The 22162-nt window shown below is 32.2% G+C and overlaps 1 protein-coding gene across 8 annotated transcripts in view; it reads left to right on the plus strand.

The window, feature by feature from the left end:
* The window catches only part of LOC124537682 (transient receptor potential cation channel trpm), a 347813-nt gene extending 327840 nt beyond the window's left edge, over nt 1-19973 (plus strand). For 5 of the 8 annotated variants that reach the window (XM_047114599.1, XM_047114606.1, XM_047114600.1 and 2 more), the window contains 16 exons: nt 64-254; nt 807-952; nt 2664-2885; nt 3601-3834; nt 4162-4284; nt 5912-6103; nt 7580-7666; nt 8739-8919; nt 9498-9615; nt 10836-10978; nt 13346-13514; nt 14571-14744; nt 15404-15574; nt 16027-16145; nt 16595-16766; nt 17155-19973. In XM_047114599.1, coding sequence (XP_046970555.1) covers nt 64-254; nt 807-952; nt 2664-2885; nt 3601-3834; nt 4162-4284; nt 5912-6103; nt 7580-7666; nt 8739-8919; nt 9498-9615; nt 10836-10978; nt 13346-13514; nt 14571-14744; nt 15404-15574; nt 16027-16145; nt 16595-16764 — 2440 coding nt within the window. In that variant the 3' untranslated portion in view covers nt 16765-16766; nt 17155-19973. The remainder of the gene's footprint in view (nt 1-63; nt 255-806; nt 953-2663; nt 2886-3600; nt 3835-4161; nt 4285-5911; nt 6104-7579; nt 7667-8738; nt 8920-9497; nt 9616-10835; nt 10979-13345; nt 13515-14570; nt 14745-15403; nt 15575-16026; nt 16146-16594; nt 16767-17154) is intronic. The other 3 variants (XM_047114603.1, XM_047114602.1, XM_047114607.1) reach the window with 3 other exon arrangements.
* The last annotated feature ends 2189 nt before the right edge of the window (nt 19974-22162 follow it).

Genomic DNA, 22162 nt, shown 5'->3' on the forward strand with positions numbered 1-22162 from the left:
GGACGAAGAGATGATATTTAGATGTATGTATATACACTAAGCTTTAATTAATTACCCATACAGACATAAGTTCAGCGTGTGGGCGTGGAACATGTGGAATACGTACGACGCAGGATTCATTATATTCTTCCTGGTCGGGCTCACGCTGCGCCTGCGCACCAGCTCGATGGACGTCGGACGCGTCATATACTGCGTCGATATCATATACTGGTATCTACGTATACTTAACATATTGGGCGTTAATAAGTACTTAGGTAAGTTTATTGTGTTAAATTAATTTTGATTAACTTTGCCATATCAGATGTTTGTATGTTATTGGCTACATTTAAAATCTGATATATATTTACCTGCCTTTAAATAAAATGTTAAAATAAAAAATGATGAAGGTCTATCTTCGTGACTTTGGTTTGAATTCTAATTTTTATCAGCATATGTAAGAATTTTTCACCATCACTCATAGACAATGACGCTGTAATAAATATTAACTAATCCTTACATGGTCAATACGCTCCAACCTAGGAAACTAAGTTGATATATTTCATGTGCCTGTAGTTACACTGGCTCAATCATCCTTCAAATCGGAACACAACAATACTGAGTCCTATTGGGCGGTAGAATAACTGATAAAGGGTGGTACTTACCCAGACGGATTTGCACAAAGCCCTACCACCAAGTAAATCTGATTGACCCATCCTCTTCGAGCCTTATCCACCCTCCACCATACTGACAAAATAATTGGAGTCCTATTGTCACAAATAAATGTCTCTAAACGAAGAATTAACTTAAAAAATTGTGTCCATTACCAGGTCCCCTAGTCACGATGATGGGTAAAATGGTAAAGAATATGATATACTTTGTGGTGCTGTTACTGGTTGTTCTGATGTCATTCGGGGTGGCGAGACAGGCAATATTGTACCCAGACAAGGAAGCAAGTTGGTATCTTATAAGAGGGGTAAGTTGAATCTGATAATTGATAAAACCTATCTAATGAAACATGTCGAGACCTGAAAAATGATTCTTCTCTTGATACGCTCGTTATAAATTCCTTTTGCAATTAATGCTAATTTATATTTTGCATTCAGTTCAGAAACATTTAAAAGTGCAATGATATTAGCATTTATTTGCATTTTTCAAGTAATTGGTTTATGTCCTATTCCGTTTGATTTTTACGAAGCATTTTAAACTTAAATTGGTGTTAAAATCGTTTAAAAATTATACTTTTAAATAAAGATTAATAGGGAACAATGTTGAAAGATTTAATAAAATTTCAATCAATCAGCTCGTACTAGAATTATTGTCGAGATGACGACACACAAATTTATTTCAAATATTTACCAAGAATACAAAAAAAGTAAAGTAACAGCCTGTAAATTTCCCACTACTGGCCTAAGACCTCCTCTCCCATTTAGGAGAGGGTTTGGAACATATTTCCCGACGCTGTACCAATGCATTCCACCAATGCAATTGGTGGAATGCATTGCATTGAATTGGATTGGTGGAATGCATTGCATTGGAATGCAATGCATTGCATGCATCGTTGAAATTAGACACATGCAGGTTTTCTCACAACGTTTTTCTTCACCACCGAGTACCACATGAATTATAAACACAAATCAATCACATATGTATAGTGGTGCTTGCCTGGGTTTGAACCCGAAATGATCGGTTAAGATGCAGACGTTCTAACCACTGAGCCATCTCGACTCATTGAAAACAAAACTTACCTTCAACTTCAGAAGAAAGTAACTATACGAATCCAAATTTGACATTACGTACTAATTTAATTATGTATATTGTGTAAATCAGCAATTATCCATCTAACATTCATCATCACAGATGTAGGACAAGACCTATCTCCATCAATACTAACAATTGCAGGTATTCTTCCAACCGTACTTTATGCTGTACGGTGAAGTATTCGCCGAGCAAATGGCTCCACCTTGCGGGCTCCCAGGGCTCGAAGAGTGCCGAGTCGGCCACTGGGTGCCTCCGGTTGTAATGAGCATATACTTGCTCATTGCTAACATACTATTAGTGAACCTTTTAATAGCCGTTTTTAATAATATATTCATCGAAGTCAACGGAGTGTCTCATCAGGTTCACGAATCTTGAATCGTAGTCGTTGTCTCGTAGTATTTTTATTTTGCAGATTGATTAATTTGAAGCGGGTCGTATTGTGTTTATTTTAATAATAAATTGCTACTGACTTACTATACATCCTCCTCTGCACCTGAGATTATTATTTACTTCAATTCTTGTTATATTAATAATGCCATTACAATTATTATACTTGTAATGACATGATTTACAGTCAGGTAATCACTTTATGACCCGCAAGGTTTATGATTTATCGATGTTTTAGTTACCTGTTGCGAGATTTGATTACGTTGGTATAGGGTAGTTATGTATGTAGTTTGGCGGTAGTGTAATTTATGTAAAAGTTATTTAAAGTTAGTTGTTAGTATTCATCCTTAATTTTCTTTACATTGTTTTATTTATGATTGTCATTTCATTCACCACACGATTCTATTATAATTTCGTTTTCGTCATTTTCATCAAATGTTTTACAAATCATACTTTGGTTTTATATTTTTTTATTCTGAGCCTATATTTATTATATACGTTTATATTATCGTTTAGTTCACCCGTCACGTTATTTGTAGATATTCTTCCAACCTTACTTCATGTTGTACGGCGAGGTGTTCGCGCCCGACATCGCACCCGAATGTGGTTTCGGGATCGGCGACCAAAAGTGCGTGACCGGCCGCTGGATCACACCCATCGCGATGACGATATACCTCCTCGTCGCGAATATCCTCCTCATAAATCTCCTTATCGCCGTATTTAACAATATCTTTAACGAAGTCAATGAAGTCTCGCATCAGGTTTTTGTTTTGCTTTTTATTTTTTGTTTTGTTTAAGAAAGATCAATAGATTTTTCTTTTTAATTTTTATTCGATTAAATAATCGAAAATCTAATGAATGCATCAAATAATAAGGAAAATGTATTGATGATTCTGAAACATTCGTTTGCATGTATAATGTACTGTGCAAATACGACTAAAATTATTCCAATTTATATGTAAATTATGATACGTTTGCTAGACCTCAAAGCCATTGTTCCTGAAACCATAAAACGTGACGGATTCGACCATTATAGCATAATGTACTATATTTAGATTGGTAGTGCTTTTTGCTAACCGATGTCGGCTTTCGTTGTAAACTTTTTAAATAAAATCTCTTTTTATTATCGATTAATAATATCAACAGATTCTTATTCCTTTATTTATATCTCTGCTCTCTTCCCATATAAACAAAATCCAATAAAAAATAGACAAAATAATAATATTGTATTGTCTGTTTGATGTCGTTCCATATTTAAATTGAACGACGAATAAAATATGAAAGGATCTCGCAAATAAAATTCAATTCATTAAGTTAGAGTCCTTAAAGTATTTGTTTATTGCTATGTAAAATATAATATTGTGGTGTATATAAAATTATCGAAGTAAAATAGTTAAAAAAGTATGCAATAACTATGACGTCAGATTTTTACACCAAAATTGATACACCAACTTTAACTAATATACTGATTACTAGGTGTGGATGTTCCAAAGATTCACCGTGGTCATGGAATATGAACAGAAGCCAGTCTTACCGCCGCCCTTAATTATATTCTGCCATATTTACGCCACGTGTAAATGGGTGACCAGGAATGTATCGCACAAGAGGTTCCAATACGATAATGGTCTAAAATTGTTCTTGGAGAAGGAGGATATGGAACGACTTTATGACTTCGAGGAGGAATGTGTTGAGGGATATTTTAGGGAACAGGTAAGTTTCATTTTATTTATATAAAAAAAAGTTTGATAACTATTCGTTAACTGATCATGTTTATATAAACGGAATTTAGATAACTTAGCTATTTTTATAAATGTGTTTTTACATTTTTTCAAAAATTTGTATCTATGAGATATTCAATCATTTATTTTATAGATGACTTGTATATTTTGATTTGACATAAATAGATAATTTAGGCGCACATTTTCTTGTGGATTTTGATTGTAACCGACAAAAATGTAAGATAATCCTTAAAATCGGTTATGTAACAGTTTTATTTTATTTCGAGGCTTTTGACTACTATAATATAATACATTACAGGAAGTAAAGTTGTCTAATTCGATAGAAGAAAGAGTCAGAAATACGACGGACAGAGTGGAACATATCACGACCAAAATGGAAGACTTCAATCAGAAAGCTAACTGTCAGATACAATCTATACAGGTAATGCTGATAAAATAAAAACTACTAAATTTCGTGGGACATCCGTTGAAACAAAGTTCCTTTCGATATTTATCACATATTCTAGTGGAATATAAGGCCAAACATCCCGAAATTTTGGGTTGTGTTGTACGATAATAATATCCCGAATTTTTGGGTTATTGTCTTGTACGACAATATTTTTGATTCGAATCTTTCGTCTTCGATTACAGTAGGGTTGCCATTTTTAAAACTTCATTTACCTTTGACCAAGGAGATGTACATAAAGACACAGTTTACCGTTTTTAATGGATAGAACTATTCGAAAGGAAGATTTTTGTAATAATGCATAGACTATAGGAAAGACACACTAATAATTTTAGAAGTTTTTAATGCGATGTAAATAAACAAATTGTGTGGTATATTTAGTATCAGTATTGCACCCGTACGAAACTGGGGCGGATCGATATTATGCTATAATATGCATGTATTATTTATATAATATCAATATTCATATTCCTTATTGATGAAAACCACAATAAAATCTCTTCCTTACTTTAAAAGATCTAAACGTACAGACGGCGGGGAATCAACTTTGTTATATAATATGTAGCGATTCATCAAGTATTGTTTGCATTCCAACGGAATATGTAAATCTAGGGATTGTTTATCTTTACCTCTTTTCGATTCGAGTATGATATACTATATACATATTTGGAAATTATTCTTTGAAGTATAATTCCGTATGCCATAGCTCGCCCCTTTCCCCTGTCCCCGTACCTCTGCTGTCAACAGGTACATCTGTCGACCCTTCTCCGAGCCAGATGTTTGGGATTTCATATTGTTTTATTCATATTAACCTTTTTACCGAATCACTTTTGTTTTGGCTTTTAAAAGTTTCTTTGAAGCAAGTGACGTGGATTTTGTTCTGGTAATCGAATGATGTTAACGAAATGAACGTTTTCGTTTTCAAAGCAAGAGTAAATATGATTTGTTTACTTTTTAAACGTAATTATTATAATATATTTAAATATTACCAAACATTAATTCTTCTTTGTGTTCAACGCTTGATTGATACGTAGATATATTTTGTTAAAATAAACAAATAAACTCTAAAGTTTTCCAAAAAACATATGTACCTTACGTTACGTTAGTCATTTGTTAAGTCTAACGAAAGGTTCAATTTGTAATGACTTTTGGAATTAGCTACACTTTCATTTAATATTCTAAATTAACTATTATTTATTAAAGTAAAACATTTACTGTCTGTATACATATAAGTGTGTTTATATATATATATATATATATATATATATATATATATATATATGTATATATATATATATATATGTATATATATATATATATATATATATATATATATATATATATATATATATATATATATATATATAAATATATATATATGTTGTATAATATAAAGTGATCACCATGGCGTTTTGGCACTGTAAGAAATATTAACCATCCCTTAAGAACTAAGATGTTATGTTCCAAAATCCTGTAGTTGTACTGGTTTACTCACCATTCAAACGGTGTGTCATCAATCAATATTTAGTATTGATCAATCATCAATTTGAAATAAGAAATTCCATTCAAATGTTAAAGAATTGAGTACAAATATAAATTCCAGAGCGTGGAATTTAGACTACGCAAGCTGGAAGACGTCGCGGAACAGACTATGAACCACTTGGCTGTGATACACCGGTTCATGGCCACACATCCATCTCTCGTCAACCGAGGATCGACTGACACACTGGGACCACCACCACCGACCTTCCAAACTGGAGCAGCGCGACTCAGAACAGCCAGTGACAGATCTGAGGTGAGCGAATCCTTCGTTATCTGTATCGATGTTTTTGAATTTCGAACACGACGAACAAATCGAATTTTAACGAGGCATACTTGCCAGAAAAGAAAAAAAAAGACCGGTTCTAGAGTAAAGACTCATTTTAAAGTAATCTATTACCCAACACGATGAGTGATTAATTTGACCGTTAAAATTGTGAATTACAAAATTATTATAATTAATTATATGTGTTTTATGTGGTCACTTCGTTTCGATGTTATTATAAATAACAAAATTTACATATTTTTGTTTGCTGTTTAAGCATGTTTCATTTTTAACATTATCAGTGTTATATGTTTGTTGCAAATTCGACCTTATTTCATCACGTTAAGTGTTGAATTGACAGGAATAAAATTGTGTTATGCATTTTATTATATTTTTTTGCGAAAATTCGTGTGCTTTTGCGTGTTTTGTGATCTGATTTTCGGAGAGATGTTGATTTAACAATTTTCACACAAACTAATATATTTATTTATTATTTACGTATAGTTTTAAAAATAGAACAAAAATTCAACTAATATCCTATACAATAAGCGTATTTTAATACGTAGCAGACATGATCATCCAATCCTACTAAAATATTAAACACAAAAGTTAAGATGGATGAATTATAGAGTACAAACAATTTTAGATTGTAACGCAAAAAATAATATAGACAGAAATTGTATTTAACAATTTCATCACCTTTTTGAAAGAGAATAAATGAACTAAATATATTATAACAATAATTATAATAATATCTAGAGCAAACAAAACGATAAAGACCATTATACGCATACGTCCATTTATAATAAAAGCCTCGTTATGATAATTTAATTTAAATCAGCCCCAATAAGACCAAGAATATATTTTTGCATGAAAAATTCTCTCAAATATTTTAATAAGCTAGAAATATTCTATGGCGTCTTGATTAAAATGTAAGTCCAGATTATGTCTGCGTCCGCCAGGAGATGAATAACGCTTTGTTTCTACGTCCTCTTACAAAATATCTCATTCTATTTGAAAACGAAAAGACATATTCTGACAGAGCACACAGAAGACGTTATTTTCTTAAATTTTATTGATTTTATTCGAAGTCTCTACTTATATTTAAATCATAATTTTTTCCACGTTTCCTGGATGAAATAAATATAATAGTTTAAAAAACACGCTTAATTATCATTGGCACATAATAAGTATGCAAAGTTTCGAATTTATTAGACTTCTGGAAAAAGTTGAAAATCGCACTCAAAGATACCGTTACATACAGCCCAATTTTAGAAAAGGACATTGACCGTAGCTATCATAAAACCAAAAAAAAAATCTTGAGAATTTTCATTAAAATTTAAAATACAAGTGACATAAAATAGGAATGTATTTTAACGGTTTAATTTACACAAATAATTTCTAAAATCTCCGAACACGGATCACAAATGACGCTCTGGATGTGCCGTTAACGTGATGAGACGGCAGGTGCTGTCCGACAGCGACACGGGGGCGGCGCGCTTCGCGGTGCGCCCCGTGCAGGAGGAAGACGAGCACGCCTCGCAGCCCTCCGAAGTAAGCAGATCCATCCGATCCTATTCCACGTTTCACTACCCAATTTTCAAAATAAGAACTTTGTCTCTTGATTCGACAGACGTTAATTGGGAATCAAAGTAATTTCCAACTCTTTTTGAAGTACGATAAAACTTCCTTATAATACACTATTGAATCTTCGATTTCGATATAAATTAAAATGAATAAATAATTCACAATTCAATCACCAGCATTAGTTAATATTTAAGCTTTATCAAAATCTTCAAATGTATAAATGAATGAACGTTGGGAAGTAAAACGGGGCTATATAGAATTTGGCCATCTTTGGCCGTTCTCTAATTTTAATATAATAAAATCGGTTATGAAAATTAAATGAACTCTGATAGACCAAAGCGCTACGTGTCGCATGAGACGGCACCAGTTTGTAATGTTTTTGTTTCATATTTTTCTTGATAAATACATTTTTCGCTTCTTTCTATAACTCTCATATGCATTACTTTTACATTAAAACAAATGCACATTGTTTCCACTCAGTACGTAGTTGTTGATATATAATATTAACTAAATCACATTAATAAATGTAATTTTACGTGCTCATGTCACGAGCCTTGTCTTGGAATTAACTGTCTCCTCTTGAATTGAACACGTATATCCTTCGAGGTTGCGGATTCGAACACGGACAAGCAACACTAAATTTCATGCGTTTAATTTTGATTACATTACATGTCCCGCTAGGCGGTAAAGGAAAACTTCGTAAGGAAATTTGTATGATCTGGATGAAATTCAATCCATCATGGTTTGGAGTCCAAAATGTTCTCTAGGGGAAAAAATCTTGATCCAGCAGTGGGAAATTAACTGGCTTTTCATTTCACGTAGCCCTTGCATGAATTTATTATCTGTATGCTTGTCATATTACACGTTATACAAACCAAGACTGTTTTGAGTCAAAATTATTATCACATATATTTACATTTGTATTATATAAAAAACTCCGATTATTTCTTCTTGTAAATTTCACAATTTCTTTGCAATTTTCTTTTCGAATGAGTATCTTCTTCTTTACCAAATATACAACAAATCATCGTTAATTTAGGACGAGCATCCTCAGTCTGGTCCAGAAGTCGTAGAAAAGGAACCAGAAGTAGATTCTTCTTCATCAGCGGGAAGCGTCGCGGGTCCGGATGTGACAGTCATCAGGCCGACTGCCCCGGTCACACCAGCTCGCCAAAGGTCTTCTGAAAGCAACAGAACTGAACCAAGTGAAGAGAAGAAAGGTAATTTGATTGTTATATTTTTTGGGCAAAGGCAGTTTTTTGAGCGAAATTTGTCCAAAAAATTACCAATGAACATGAATCTTATATGATGTTAAAATTTAAAAAAAATAATACGATTAAATTTGAGCAAAGAGATGTATATTTCTTTTGCGCAAGTAACCTTTACGTAAGCAAAAAATCCGCACCGATAAATTCACCTCTTGAATTTCTTGAAACTGCGAAAAATTGACTTGAAAATAAGTCCCATGGGTGAAAAATAAATCTTCTTAACTTAAGAAAACTTTCTGTTGTGGTTTGTGGAAATAATTTCAACACTAAGTTTTACTATAAGAGAGATAATTTCGTCTAGTAAGTTCTAGCAATAAGAGAAAAGTTATCCTGTGTGGTTTTAAAATAGTGGTGAAGCCTTAAAGCTATTTTCACTAAAACACATAGTAAATTTGTTGTACATGTATAATAATAAAAGTATAATGAAATTGCCTCAAAGAAAATTAAGTATAAAACTTATTCGACCTCTTTGGTAACCTATATATCGGTATTATTTTCGGAGATCAAGTTACATTTTTTTGTGCATGAAGCGCCATCGGTGATAGACGACGCGTTCTTGCCGGAGATGCGTGAAGTGCCCTCCGAAATGCACAGTCTGCGTCCTCGAACCACCTCAGCGGGTACCAGACGGACGGCCAACACGAGACGGTAAGCGACCTACCACCATCTAACGAAGCCGTAGATAATGCTAAAAATCATTTCAATACAATCATCGGTACATTATGAAGCCCAACCAGACTTTAATATTTAGAATTATTTTCGCAAAATTCGGAATTTACTCGACCAATAAAACAGCACTATATTTGATCTTCAGCGTTGACGAAATTCGAGATAATCGATTATATTATTCTGAATACGTACATTTTTAATTGAAAAAAGTCTTAAGACGATTGCTTAATAAATACTAGATCCATGCAGCCGATAGTTATAGTTGAAAACCATAGCATGTTAGACTTTTTATTTATACCACATTTAGTTGTCCCGACATTAAAATAGTTTATGGTCACTCACAGAATTGGCAACACCGCGTCGTTCCGCGATAACTAAATTAATCATCGCCATGATTGTTTTAATTTTATTTTTTGTTACTTTCTTGCATCTGTTAGGAGACGATTGTGGAAACAGTAAGTCAAATAGTCATTTGACGGATGGCTTAGCTTTCGATAGCAATGTAGCTAGATGTAGCACTTTTTTTAATAGTAATTAAGCAAAATATGTATATAAGTAGCTTAAAACACGCTCGATAGTTTAATAAAATATATTTACATTGACACTTGCACTTTTTGTTTATGGTCACTCACACACACAAATATTTATTATCTATGGAATTTATTGCCACATTTATATTAGCGTTTGACTTTTAAGTACAAAAATATCGTATGTTGTTATAAATTGAAAATAAATAAAAGTAAAAATTGTCTTGAATTTAAATAGTCACTTGAATAAAAATTATATTGAATGCCATTTTTATAAAATAGTTCTTTATTATTACACTATTTCTATGTAAATAACCTACGAACCCTTCTGTAAACGTTTAAAATTTCTCGTAGACTGTTTCTGAACTGTATTTAAATTTTCGATTGTGTTTAAAAAGTTGACAAGTTTAATGGTAGATTGTGTATCAAGGTAAGAGTAATCGAATGACTATACATACATATATACTATATACAAGTATAAGTCGTATTTAAAAGACTTTATGGTAAGTATGAACAGATTAATTTTTAACACGAAATCCTTTTTTCTCTTCGTACAAAATACACTAAAAAAAATTGACCTTCCTAAAGTATTAAATTTGTAATACAAGCACACTTTGGCACATTTTATAACCAATATAATAGATAGATGTTAGTTCGTTTTATATTCTGCAGGCGTTCTGAAGGCGGTAATGACTGCGGCATGGGCGGGCACCACTCCGCGCAACACCTGGCGCCGCGTCGGCAGCACAGCCAAACTCACTCGGAGCCCGACAATTCCGCTGTCGATGCTAACTCGCTTCAGAACTCAGTCTCAGGTATGTCAACAGATAAAAAGAAATTCAATTGCTATAACGAAAATAATCATATCAAAATAATAATTACACTATGCAGTATTTTTGGCATTGTTATACATTTAACCCCGATTAGTCGATCACTATGAATTTCACACTATTTTTATTCATGGAGGATGTAATAGGCCCTCTTCTACCTCAGTTCTATAAATTTTATTAAATCTCATTTGTATTTTATGCTGTCTTTCGATAGGTAACGCACACAAAGACATTATTATAAACACGAGCCTCATTCACTCATGATAATTCCAGTATAGTTCCAGCTATGTGAACCGCTTTGAAAATTTACTATAAAAACATATAGGTATAATATACCAGTAAAAAAATATATATAACTTTTATTTATTTACTACCTATATATATTCTGAATGAAAAATATGTCAGAAAATAATATATTGCCACAATAATAAATAGACGTATTATAGAATTTGACCGGTATTGCAGTTGACGTTTCAACTAATTTCAACATTCAAAGTTGGATAATTTTCTAGGACAAATATTTGTCTCTCTCAGATCCATATTTACCACGGCCGAAGTTTATTGTACACTGTAAATATTGAAGCAACCTCAGACCTCAAACGTAGAATATCAATACCGGTGAGGAGTTACACTGTGATTTATTAAATTATTGCTACGTTTTATAGTTATACTTCGTGGTTTTATTGTAGATACGTTTCTATTCCTTACGACTCTTCATCTTATTTCGTATTTAATAATCTTTGTTCAGAAATTAATTGATAAGAGAAAACATAGACTGTTGCTTTGAAATTGAACACTCAAAGGTTTTATATATAGGTATCACCGTAAAATTGTAAATACCCTTAGATTATAATCTGTCTAAAAGAGCTGAGATGGCCCAGTGGTTAGAACGCGTGCATCTTAACCGATGATTGCGAGTTCAAAAGCAGGCAAGCACTACTATGTTTATAATTCATCTCGTGCTCAGCGGTGAAGGAAAACATCTTGAGGAAACCTGCATGTGTCTAATTTCGTCGAAAGTGCACCTTTTTTTCAAGATGGCAGCGATTCCGGAACTTCAATTATTCAGGACTTTTAACATATTCAGAAATAAGCTAGAATGAACATAGTCACTAATTTTAAAAACTTTCGTATTTATTATTTTTATTTTACCTTCGTTGCCTGGGTTATCTAAGTTGAATAAACGTTAATAATCTTTTGACACTATAATTACGCTAGATAGATTATAGTAAAGATCTAAGAATAGTATGCTCATATATGTATAATTGTTTTAGTGTTTAATGTTTTTATGTTTTGAATTTACATTTACATACATTGAACAGAAATTACTAAACCAAACTTTGCAAAGGCTGTTCATTAAATTAAATTCAATGTTAGTAAAATAGCTTATGTCTAACTACCGGAAAAAACATTCAATGTAAAATTCTACACGGCAATATTAGGTAACTTTAACCTTAAAATGCGTTCCAAACAAAGTTCCCGCAGCTGAAAAGGGATCCGTTTTACATTTGATTTCGAGAAATAATTTCCAACAAAGCAGGAATGGGTTTCGTTCTATTGTATTATCTATGTAATTAACTTGTCGGAAGGAGTAACTACTGAGTTTCAAGTCGGTACTTCTCAATAGATTATTTACATTCTCAACGGTAAATTGGTAACTGTAAAATAAACCTAATAAAATTACGTTTCAAAAGTGCTATGAGTATTTGAATAATTATCATTCCATAGTGTAAAATGTATGTACATATGTTTAAAAATTATGAATCGGATTTTGATACGGTTTTTTATTAGTCGTTTTTGTATATAATACGTGGGCAATATAGTAAAGAAACAAGAAACATTATTTAGTATATTTAGTATCAACATTGCATCCATACGAAGCCGGGGCGGTTCGCTAGTAAAGTATATTTTCACTTTACGCTGACATTCCTCAATGCAACTTACATACTTGTAGTATCAACATACATAAACAATACAAAATAATACATAATCAAAAGTAAGCGTGAATAACGTAATGGTTTACGTTTCGCCTGGCGATGTAAAAAGTCACAGAAACCTCACCCCTTGGGCTATTGTCGTTTACACTCCTGACACAAGTGATAAGCTTAAAAGGACGGGTTGGTTAGGTTAGGTTAGAAATAGGTATATATGTAATTCCTTTATTAATTTGGTGCATTCCTACTATTTAAAAAAAATAACGGTTGAATATTCAGGTGATTTTATTAAAATTAACCATATTTTTATAGTAAGAAAACATATGGATTATAAAATAAATTGGTAGCATTCCTAGTCTTCACTATGATACCCGAATTAATTCGGGTCTGTGTTTTATTCTGTATAATATACCATCAGGTCAACAATCAGGTTGGGAAGCCACTGGCGGCGCGACCGGCATCCCGTCTGGTAGAACGCGCGTGGGTGGTGCACCGAGATCGCTGCTGCTAGCCATGCACGAATACACCAGCATCACTGATGAGCTGGAGACTGTGTATGGACTGTTCTCCCCTCCACACACACCGAGGTAATTTCAATTATATGGTATTAGGCAGGGCCGTATTTAGGGGAAGACAACCGGGGCAACTGCCCTGGGGCCTCCACATTAGTGGGGGCCACAGTTTTCAGCAAGTTAACAAATACCGAGATATAGTCAAATTATAATAACGTTATTATTTAATATTTTAAAAGTTACGGATACAAGTAAATTAATCATAACTTACTGATTGAAATAAAAAAAGTAATTAATTCATCATAATATAATTATTAGGTTGTTCACGCTTCTGTTTGTCTAGGGCCCCCACTGCTTTGTGGCCCGGGGGCCTCCAGACCTTTAAATCCGGCTCTGGTATTAGGGTGACATAAGCCTGCGATGACTGTACATATAACAGTGTTAATAATTTTAGATCGTATGTTATAGGTAATAAACAATTTTAACCGACTTTAAAAAGGAGGCTATCAATTTTTTTTTTTTGTTTCCTCAACAGGTGAACCGATTATGATGTGGTCTCATTAACTACATTATATAATCGTAGATCGACTTTTAAATAGTCTTATATCTTTCATTTCATTTTACTTAGGAGAACTTAAAAAATATTCTGAATACGTAATTATTATTTTTTTTACTTTTTAGTGCAAATGATTTGTTTTGAAATAGTGTTTTGTTTGAAGTCATCAAAGAAACAAAAATAATTACTTATAAGCTAAGCTTATTATTCGCAATCGCTAACATCGTAAATCTGAAATGTCAAATATTATAAAATCTTGATATCTCTTGTAAGCTCAGTATTAACTGAATTAATTAAATTCGACAAAGTCATAAATTTGCAATACATTAATAATTTGTATTCAATATGTTTATTTGAAACTCTTCGAGAGTTTCACACCATCGTATAATGTCGAAAAGTAATATGCGACATTAATTAATCACAGTATTTAAACGCTTTGAAATATCCGCTTACAACGTTTCACGACTGCGATACGAGAGGAATGCTAACAGAAAGCACTGATAAATTAAACTATGGAAAACGAAACTGCTTTTCATGTAATCTGTTATAAGAGAAACATAAATATTTGTATGTAGGACACCTATTGCGTCTCGCCTGCTGTCTCCCGGCCGAGCTGCTTCACCATCGATTCGAAGAAGGCATGCCAGTGAAATGTCCAACCCAGAGTTCGCACTTTTCATGGAAAAGGAACACCTAAGAGGAGCTGAAGAAGACGATTATATCATTATGGAGAATCTGATTCAACGTCGGTACGTACTTGATATCAGTAATCCAAAGAATCTATGAAATAATGTATATCATGATTATTTGTAACTAATTCTTAGGCATGTTTTAGTAAGTTCAAAATTAATAGTGGGTACAAGTCTTCCCTAAGAAATGATATTTGTTTGGTAATCTGTGTTACAAGACGCATGCCTGGGTTCTTTTCTCTAATCTAGTTTCTTGATTTTTTTTTAAACATTTCAATAAAAAGTAACTGTATACCTCTTGCTAACTCTAAAAGGTTTAGAAGCTTGTAACCAGTATTTAAAGTTACCATAGCGAGAATTATAAGGCTTAAAAGTATTATAGTAACTTTCTGTATTATTAAGTTTATTTATATTCGTTAGAAATAATTTATAACAATGATCTCAAACTAAACTTTATTACAAATTTGTTATATTCACTTAAAAAATATGGTTTTTCTGACGTAAAATGTCATTGTATGTATGTATGTGTACGACCTTATATTTGATGGGATCGATAATGTCGTAAAAGCCAAGGAACTTCCTGACCATTTGAACAATAACAATAAAACCTAACGCAACCAAAACTAACACACACTTGACAATATTAATACTATTCAAGTCACTAACATCACTAACATGATACCGAACGGGACAATACATGGGGACAATCTAAACCTTAGCCTAGAAATGGAGTCTGTCCTGGCCAGATACGAGGAGGAGGAGGGCGTGAACGGGGAGGGAGAGGGTGGGGTGAGCGGCGTCAGCATCAGCGTCTGCGTCAACACCAGCGCCGAGGAGCCGCAAACCACTACGCTGCTCACGGTCAGCGACAGGAGACTCCCGCACCAGAGGTAGGATTGGGAATCATATACAGTTATTGTTATCAAAATATCCTCCAGATTCATGCTATTTACCTAAAAGCCTCCTTGAATAGAGTATATTTTGATTTTAATTTTAAGTGTTATGTGCTTATTTAACTTAACTTTATTGACGACCTCCATGGTCGAGTGGTGTGTACACCGGTTTTCATGGGTACGCCACTCCGAGGTCCCGGGTTCGATTCCCGGCTGAGTCAATGTAGATTATCATTAGTTTTCTATGTAGCCTTAGGTCTGGGTGTTTGTGGTACCGTCGTTACTTCTGATTTTCCATAACACAAGTGCTTTAGCTACTTACATTGGGATCAGAGTAATGTATGTGATGTTGTCTCATATTTATTTATTTATTTATATATTTTATAATATATTTTTGTTAGTAAGTTCTTGTTAAGTCGAAAATAACCAACGAGCACATTTATATCCAGGCATTCCCTGCGAAGAGCGTCAGCGATTGACAGTCGTGAACTGCCCTCGCCGTTACAGCCGTTGCTCGGCGATGATACCTGTGGCGAAGTATTGCTACCGGTTCCGAGGCAACCTTCAGGTGAAATACTTAAATAATAAATAATATATTCTGCCGCCAAACAACAGTACTTGAGATTGTTGTATTCCGGTTTGAAGGGTGAGTGAGTCAGTGAAACTACAGCCACAAGGGACGTAAAATCTTAGTTCCCGAGGTTGGTGGGGCATTGGCGATGAAAGGAATGGTTAATGTTTTTTACGGCACCATTGTCTATGAGCGGTGGTGACCGTCGTCGTCCGCCAACCAATAACATAAAAAAAATTAGAAAATTGCATACTATTATATTTTATTATATGCGCGCTGTTCTTTGACTCCCTTATACAACAGACTCTGATTAATTCTTTTTCAAGTCTCTACGATTAAACTTGAATTATTTTAACATTTATACCTTCGCATTTGCCATAACGATATCGCTCAATTTTCGTATTACCGTATCGCTGACACCTAATCGCCACTCTGTGTCCGTCCAGGGGAGACAAACGCGTCGAGCGAGCTGTCGCTGTCGCACATGGTGAGCGAGAACCTCCCGCCGCGGCCGTCCATCGTGCTGGACTCGTCGCAGCTGCCGCGCCAGCGCTCCGCCGAGCAGCCGCCGCCCGCGCCCGCGCCGCAGCCCGCGCGCCCCGAGACCATGTGCTAGGAGTGAGATTGCCTTAGATAAAACAACTGCATCTAATTTTGTCTTTCATTATGAGTTATATATAAACCTCCTACTAATGCATTAAAGTCTACCGTCTCTAATTATGAGATATATATACACATCCTACTAATAATTACTTTGGTTTACTCGTTTAATATATCATGTTTTTTTGTAGCTTTTATTTGTGGCAAAAAGGCAGGTATTATTTCTATCATGGTAAATAACTATTAAAATATGACATTAACGCTTATGATACAATTTAGAAATACACTGTGAAGCAAAATGATATAGCCTTATATCTGTTGAGTAGTAGTAAAATATTAATAACAGACTATCAAATTAGTTCACTAAAAGTTACATTTCCGAGCAATAAACATTATTTTTTTACAGGTAACACCTCTGTAAAGATCTCCAAGCAAATAAAAGAAGTAGAAGAATAACTAAACGAATGACCAAAATGTTTAAGTAATATAACAAATCATTAGTAACGATGGCAGAAAAACCAAAAACTTTATTAAAATAAGGGCTACGTAGTAAATATTTAACTTGCCGAATCGAGATGTAAAATATGCTAAGTTTAGACTCTCAGACTCTATAATATTCACAGAAATATTATCCAATAATAAAATTGGACATAAAATTTTTAATGCAAAACATTATGAAAATTTAATGTTCAATCTGATGTTAGTGAAATCGTCGAGATTTTATTTTAATAACAAAATACTAAATGTTTTCTTAAAATAATATTATTACGAACGTTCCTTTTAAGAAAACCATTTAATAAAATCTTAAATGATATACCATATCGGTAACGTTACCTATAAATAACAGATTATTGTTAGAATTTAAAAAGCGAATTATTCTTAAAATCAAAATATTTTTTAAATTATTCAAATATTTTACGCAGAAATATAAAACCCATATCAGTATAACAAAAGAAAATCAGTGTCATACACGCCCGCAGTTAAAAAATGGCGTTTGAGATCTGTCAACTTGACAGGTTACATTTATTTTAGCGGGAAATTCCGCTTTACCTTTAGAAAAACCATCGAACCGTCTGACATTTACAAATGCAAGGCAAGAACTGTTAGAAATCGACTGAATCAGCGTAAGCATACCTTATCGTGTGTGAAATCTAAATACTTTTGAAGTCGATACTATTTATTTAAAAAATAAATATACTTAAATTTGTAATATGCAAAAAAGCTATAAAACGTGATGTTTCATTATAATTATCAATTAAAATGTAATTATTGTCTTTGGTCGTTTTCAAGAGAATGTCGTCAGTGAACGAAATTCCGTGAAAATTCATTTTAACAGTTTTATAGATGTTTTATTTCTGAACGAAACTAATTGGGGTTGTATAACGTAATGTTATTTCCCTTGTATCATTTAAATCGAAAATAGTGTTTGTAGTAATCGAAAAAGAAACTTAGTTGGCTTTTTGGAAAATGGCTCTTATTTTTACTAATAGAATAACTTTTTGCGTCTTTAAAACGTTCATTGTCAACCATTTCCTCTGCAGACAAACAAATGCAATACTTTATTTAATTACTCTATTCCCGCTTTCGGTAGGAATAGCAACCTTCTTCCTATTTCAAGATCTTTTATTGTCTTTCCTTTTAAAACTAAAGGTGTTTATACTTTTATCGTATTTATTTATTATATTTTTATACCTCTTGACATATAATCTAACCACAGAAAAAAGAAATATGTTTTTATTATTGTTTATGCCATTTTGAAACAAAACGTAGTAACGCACTTTAGTCAATTTTTTTTTTCAAAATAAACAACTTCCAACTTGCAACGGAAAATTTTTAAAGCTATCGATTAAAATTATTGGAAAACAATTGTTACAAAATCGGAGGCATTTCCAAACTCAAATAATTTCATTCTATGTTACTTGTCAAGAACTTGACACAACCTTTTAATTATTTCGAAATGTATTTAATGTATGTATTTATGGTCAGAACGCAGCTGCGAATCATTAAGAATGTATTTTATACAAACTTAATAGATTAAAAATACAAATGAAACGAATGTTGAAGAAACAGCTACTACTACTTGACGCATAAATTGTACCGTGTTCATATATTTTCTTTAATGTAAAAAATAATTTTAACTTTTTAATTTTAATCACTTTTTAATCTGCCATAAACTGTCGTTTTGACAGGTTTCCTTTGAAATTGCTTATTTCATTAAATTAGGAGGATAATATAAAATACCACGAATTGCTATATCGAATAGCTAACGGTTTTTGAAATTCAAATTCGTTCTCATTTGAATACATGCATCTATCGAAACACACGCTTAAACACATAAAGAAAATATTGAAAATTGATACTTGTTATATTTGCACGTCATACAAATAGTATCATTGTAATTTAAACACTTTTGACGACGAATCGTTTTACTTTGAAACGAATTAATATATTGATAATTTAATAAACAACGAATAATTTGGAATTTATTGAAACAATCATAGATACTAAATAAAAAACTGAACGACACTGTTACGTCTCAGCTCGTATGTCAAACTGACGTTTGAGAAAGTATTTTCGAAAATAGAACACCTACATTTGACATGATTATATAAAATGTGATAGATTTTATTTTAAAAGTGTCAAATGAATTGACAGCATGTTATCTGATACAGATTTTTTTTAATTCTTGTACAGAATAGAATGTTATTATCTAGACAAAGACAATACAACACTTTAGTGCTCACGGTGTAAATAATATCAGATAGATTACGAAATAATGTTATCTGCATTGAAATGATATAAATAGGTATAAGAAAAAAATTGCATGCTGATTGTGATTCAGTAATCTATATAAAATAGGAACGTTATCCGATCTGTTCAAATTTAGGCTGTATATAAAATACTTAAGCTATAGTAGATTAAAAAAAAAACGAAATTTTCAATCTATGTAAGAAGTTTAACTAACGCTTTTGAAACTTAGCACTTTTCGAAAATCTTATACTGTATTTATGAATGTACTTAAAAATATCTTTTTACTCTACATATCGTAAAAAATATCTGTACAGATAATAAAACATAGTGCAATTCTTTCTATACATAATCATTTTATACTTATCTAAAATTATATTTACCTATCTAAATGAACGCACTCTTAAAAATAAGAAAATATGGGCGAAGTGAAACTTTTTTGAATTAATAATATATTCCAATGACAAGCAACCAAACCTTAGCTTTAAATATTCCATACGATTTGCAAATTGTACATTTGTTATGGAGTACAAACTGTTCTTAATTAACATATATTTATTTACTTAACTGCTAATGTTCATTATACAAGTTCCGTAGCTTCGAGAATAATTTCGCCGTGAACTAAACTCATTTTTACAATCATCAAAGTATATGGATTATGTAGCCGATCGGTGTCATATGCATTTAATGTCACATTATTTTTTTATCTGTATTCTTCCTGTCATTGGAATCGAGTTAGGATAAATTTAATTACCTTTCAAACTCTACGTTATTATTATTATTGTGCCCAAAGAGGTTTCACTTCAATTATATATTCAGTACAACTACAATCGTTATGAAGAGTTATAATAAAACAAAGAGTATTTATCTAAGTTGAAACGTATTTTAAATATATAAAACTGTTAACGCGCTCATTATATTGCTTTCAATTTTACAAGTAACTTAGCTGTCTATATCATTTTTCGATATTTCATCACAATGTGTTCATATACAACCAAATATTTTGTGCAGACATCAGTTCGCACAACTATATCTATAGGTATCAACATTATCAACGTTATTTACATAAATATCAAACAGAGTTATATGTTTTATATATATATGTCATGTTTTACGAATATTCTCTTGAAATTTAAATATGACCGATTAGGAAATTTGAATAATAGATATATCAATATCATTAGACAATGTAATTTATTTTTATTTTATGATTGATATAAAAATTGCTATCGAACGTTCATTTCATACTTATTACATATTAAAAATGTTCATAACATAATAATAGTACTTAATTTAAAAAAATATATCGAATAATCGCAAGGAGAATCGATAATTGAAACAAATTTACTATCAGTGCTTTTAAATAAATTTTGAAAGATTTTAGGTATAAAAATTTAATAATTTTACCGATGCAATAATTAAAACTAGTCCCTCAAAGATATCGAGAGAAAAAAATCATGAAATATTTAAAACGATTTTGAAATTTAAAAGTGCGTAAAATTTAGGTCGTTGCGTTTTTCGATAAGCATATTTCATAATTTTATCATGTTATTCATAAACGTTTATTAAACATATTGTAACTATCATTCGTGATGAACATCGTGGCGGAACAAGTTCAAACCAGTGCCCTTAATGCCCTTTAATAACCTTCAATGTATGATAAAAAACATTTTTCGCCATCTACTTGTAAGTTAAAGACGCGTCTCATTATTTTCTTGCTTACAGTTGTTAAGTGAAATGTAAGCTAAAACAGCGGACTTAGTCAGAATTCGTTTGTAGGAAACCACAAAATTTGACAAATTGATATAAGAACTCAGTAGGTCACGTGATCAAAAAATTTGGTAGAGTTAATAGAATCGAGTTTATACTGACTCCAAACAAATGCATTGTCTATGCCGCTCATTCTGATATGATAAATTAAAACTTTTGACAGGTAATGCTATCTCTTTCTAATGTACGAAAGTAAATAACACGACTTTAAGTTCTGTTAAATTGTTCAAGCACGAAGTTTATAATAGACCAGGCGTGTCTATACATTTCAAATCATTAAGATCAATGATGTTATGTTTATTCTGTCTGTAATTAAATAAAGGTGAGACCAAATGGTACCTACGGGTCTGCCTTCAGCCCTAACAACTACTAACAGTAAATAAATTATAATTATAAGTAAATAAAACATACTTTAGTTAGAATAAGTTTAATAAACTTTATGTATAAGGTCGTTAATAATTAGCAAGTTGTATGTAAATATTATATATTATGTAAATGTGGAAGCGTTGTTTTATACCAAATGAAGTGATTGATTCGGATAAGGTGGCAGTTGCTTTCATCATCTATGATCATTCTTCCGATTTTCTTGGCGATGGATATGACATTCATCAATGTACCACTGACTTAACTTTACAAACTTTTATTTTTTTTTTAATTTTTAACTTGTTCCAAAAAGATGCAATAGTCAATACAAAATCATATTAAATTAATAAACGATTAAATCGCGTGATAAAGCGAAACCAAAGAGAACAGACTTATATCAAACAATCATTTAAAAAAAAGTTACAAAAACTATTTAGCTAAGAAACATTTTTATAATCCTATCGTTTTATAAAGCATTTGACGAACACTAATGTTTAAGTTTAATTTATAAAAACTTTTTAACCGAAACTAAC

This window comes from Vanessa cardui, chromosome 18 (assembly GCF_905220365.1).
Source record: "Vanessa cardui chromosome 18, ilVanCard2.1, whole genome shotgun sequence".
Taxonomy (NCBI): domain Eukaryota; kingdom Metazoa; phylum Arthropoda; class Insecta; order Lepidoptera; family Nymphalidae; genus Vanessa; species Vanessa cardui.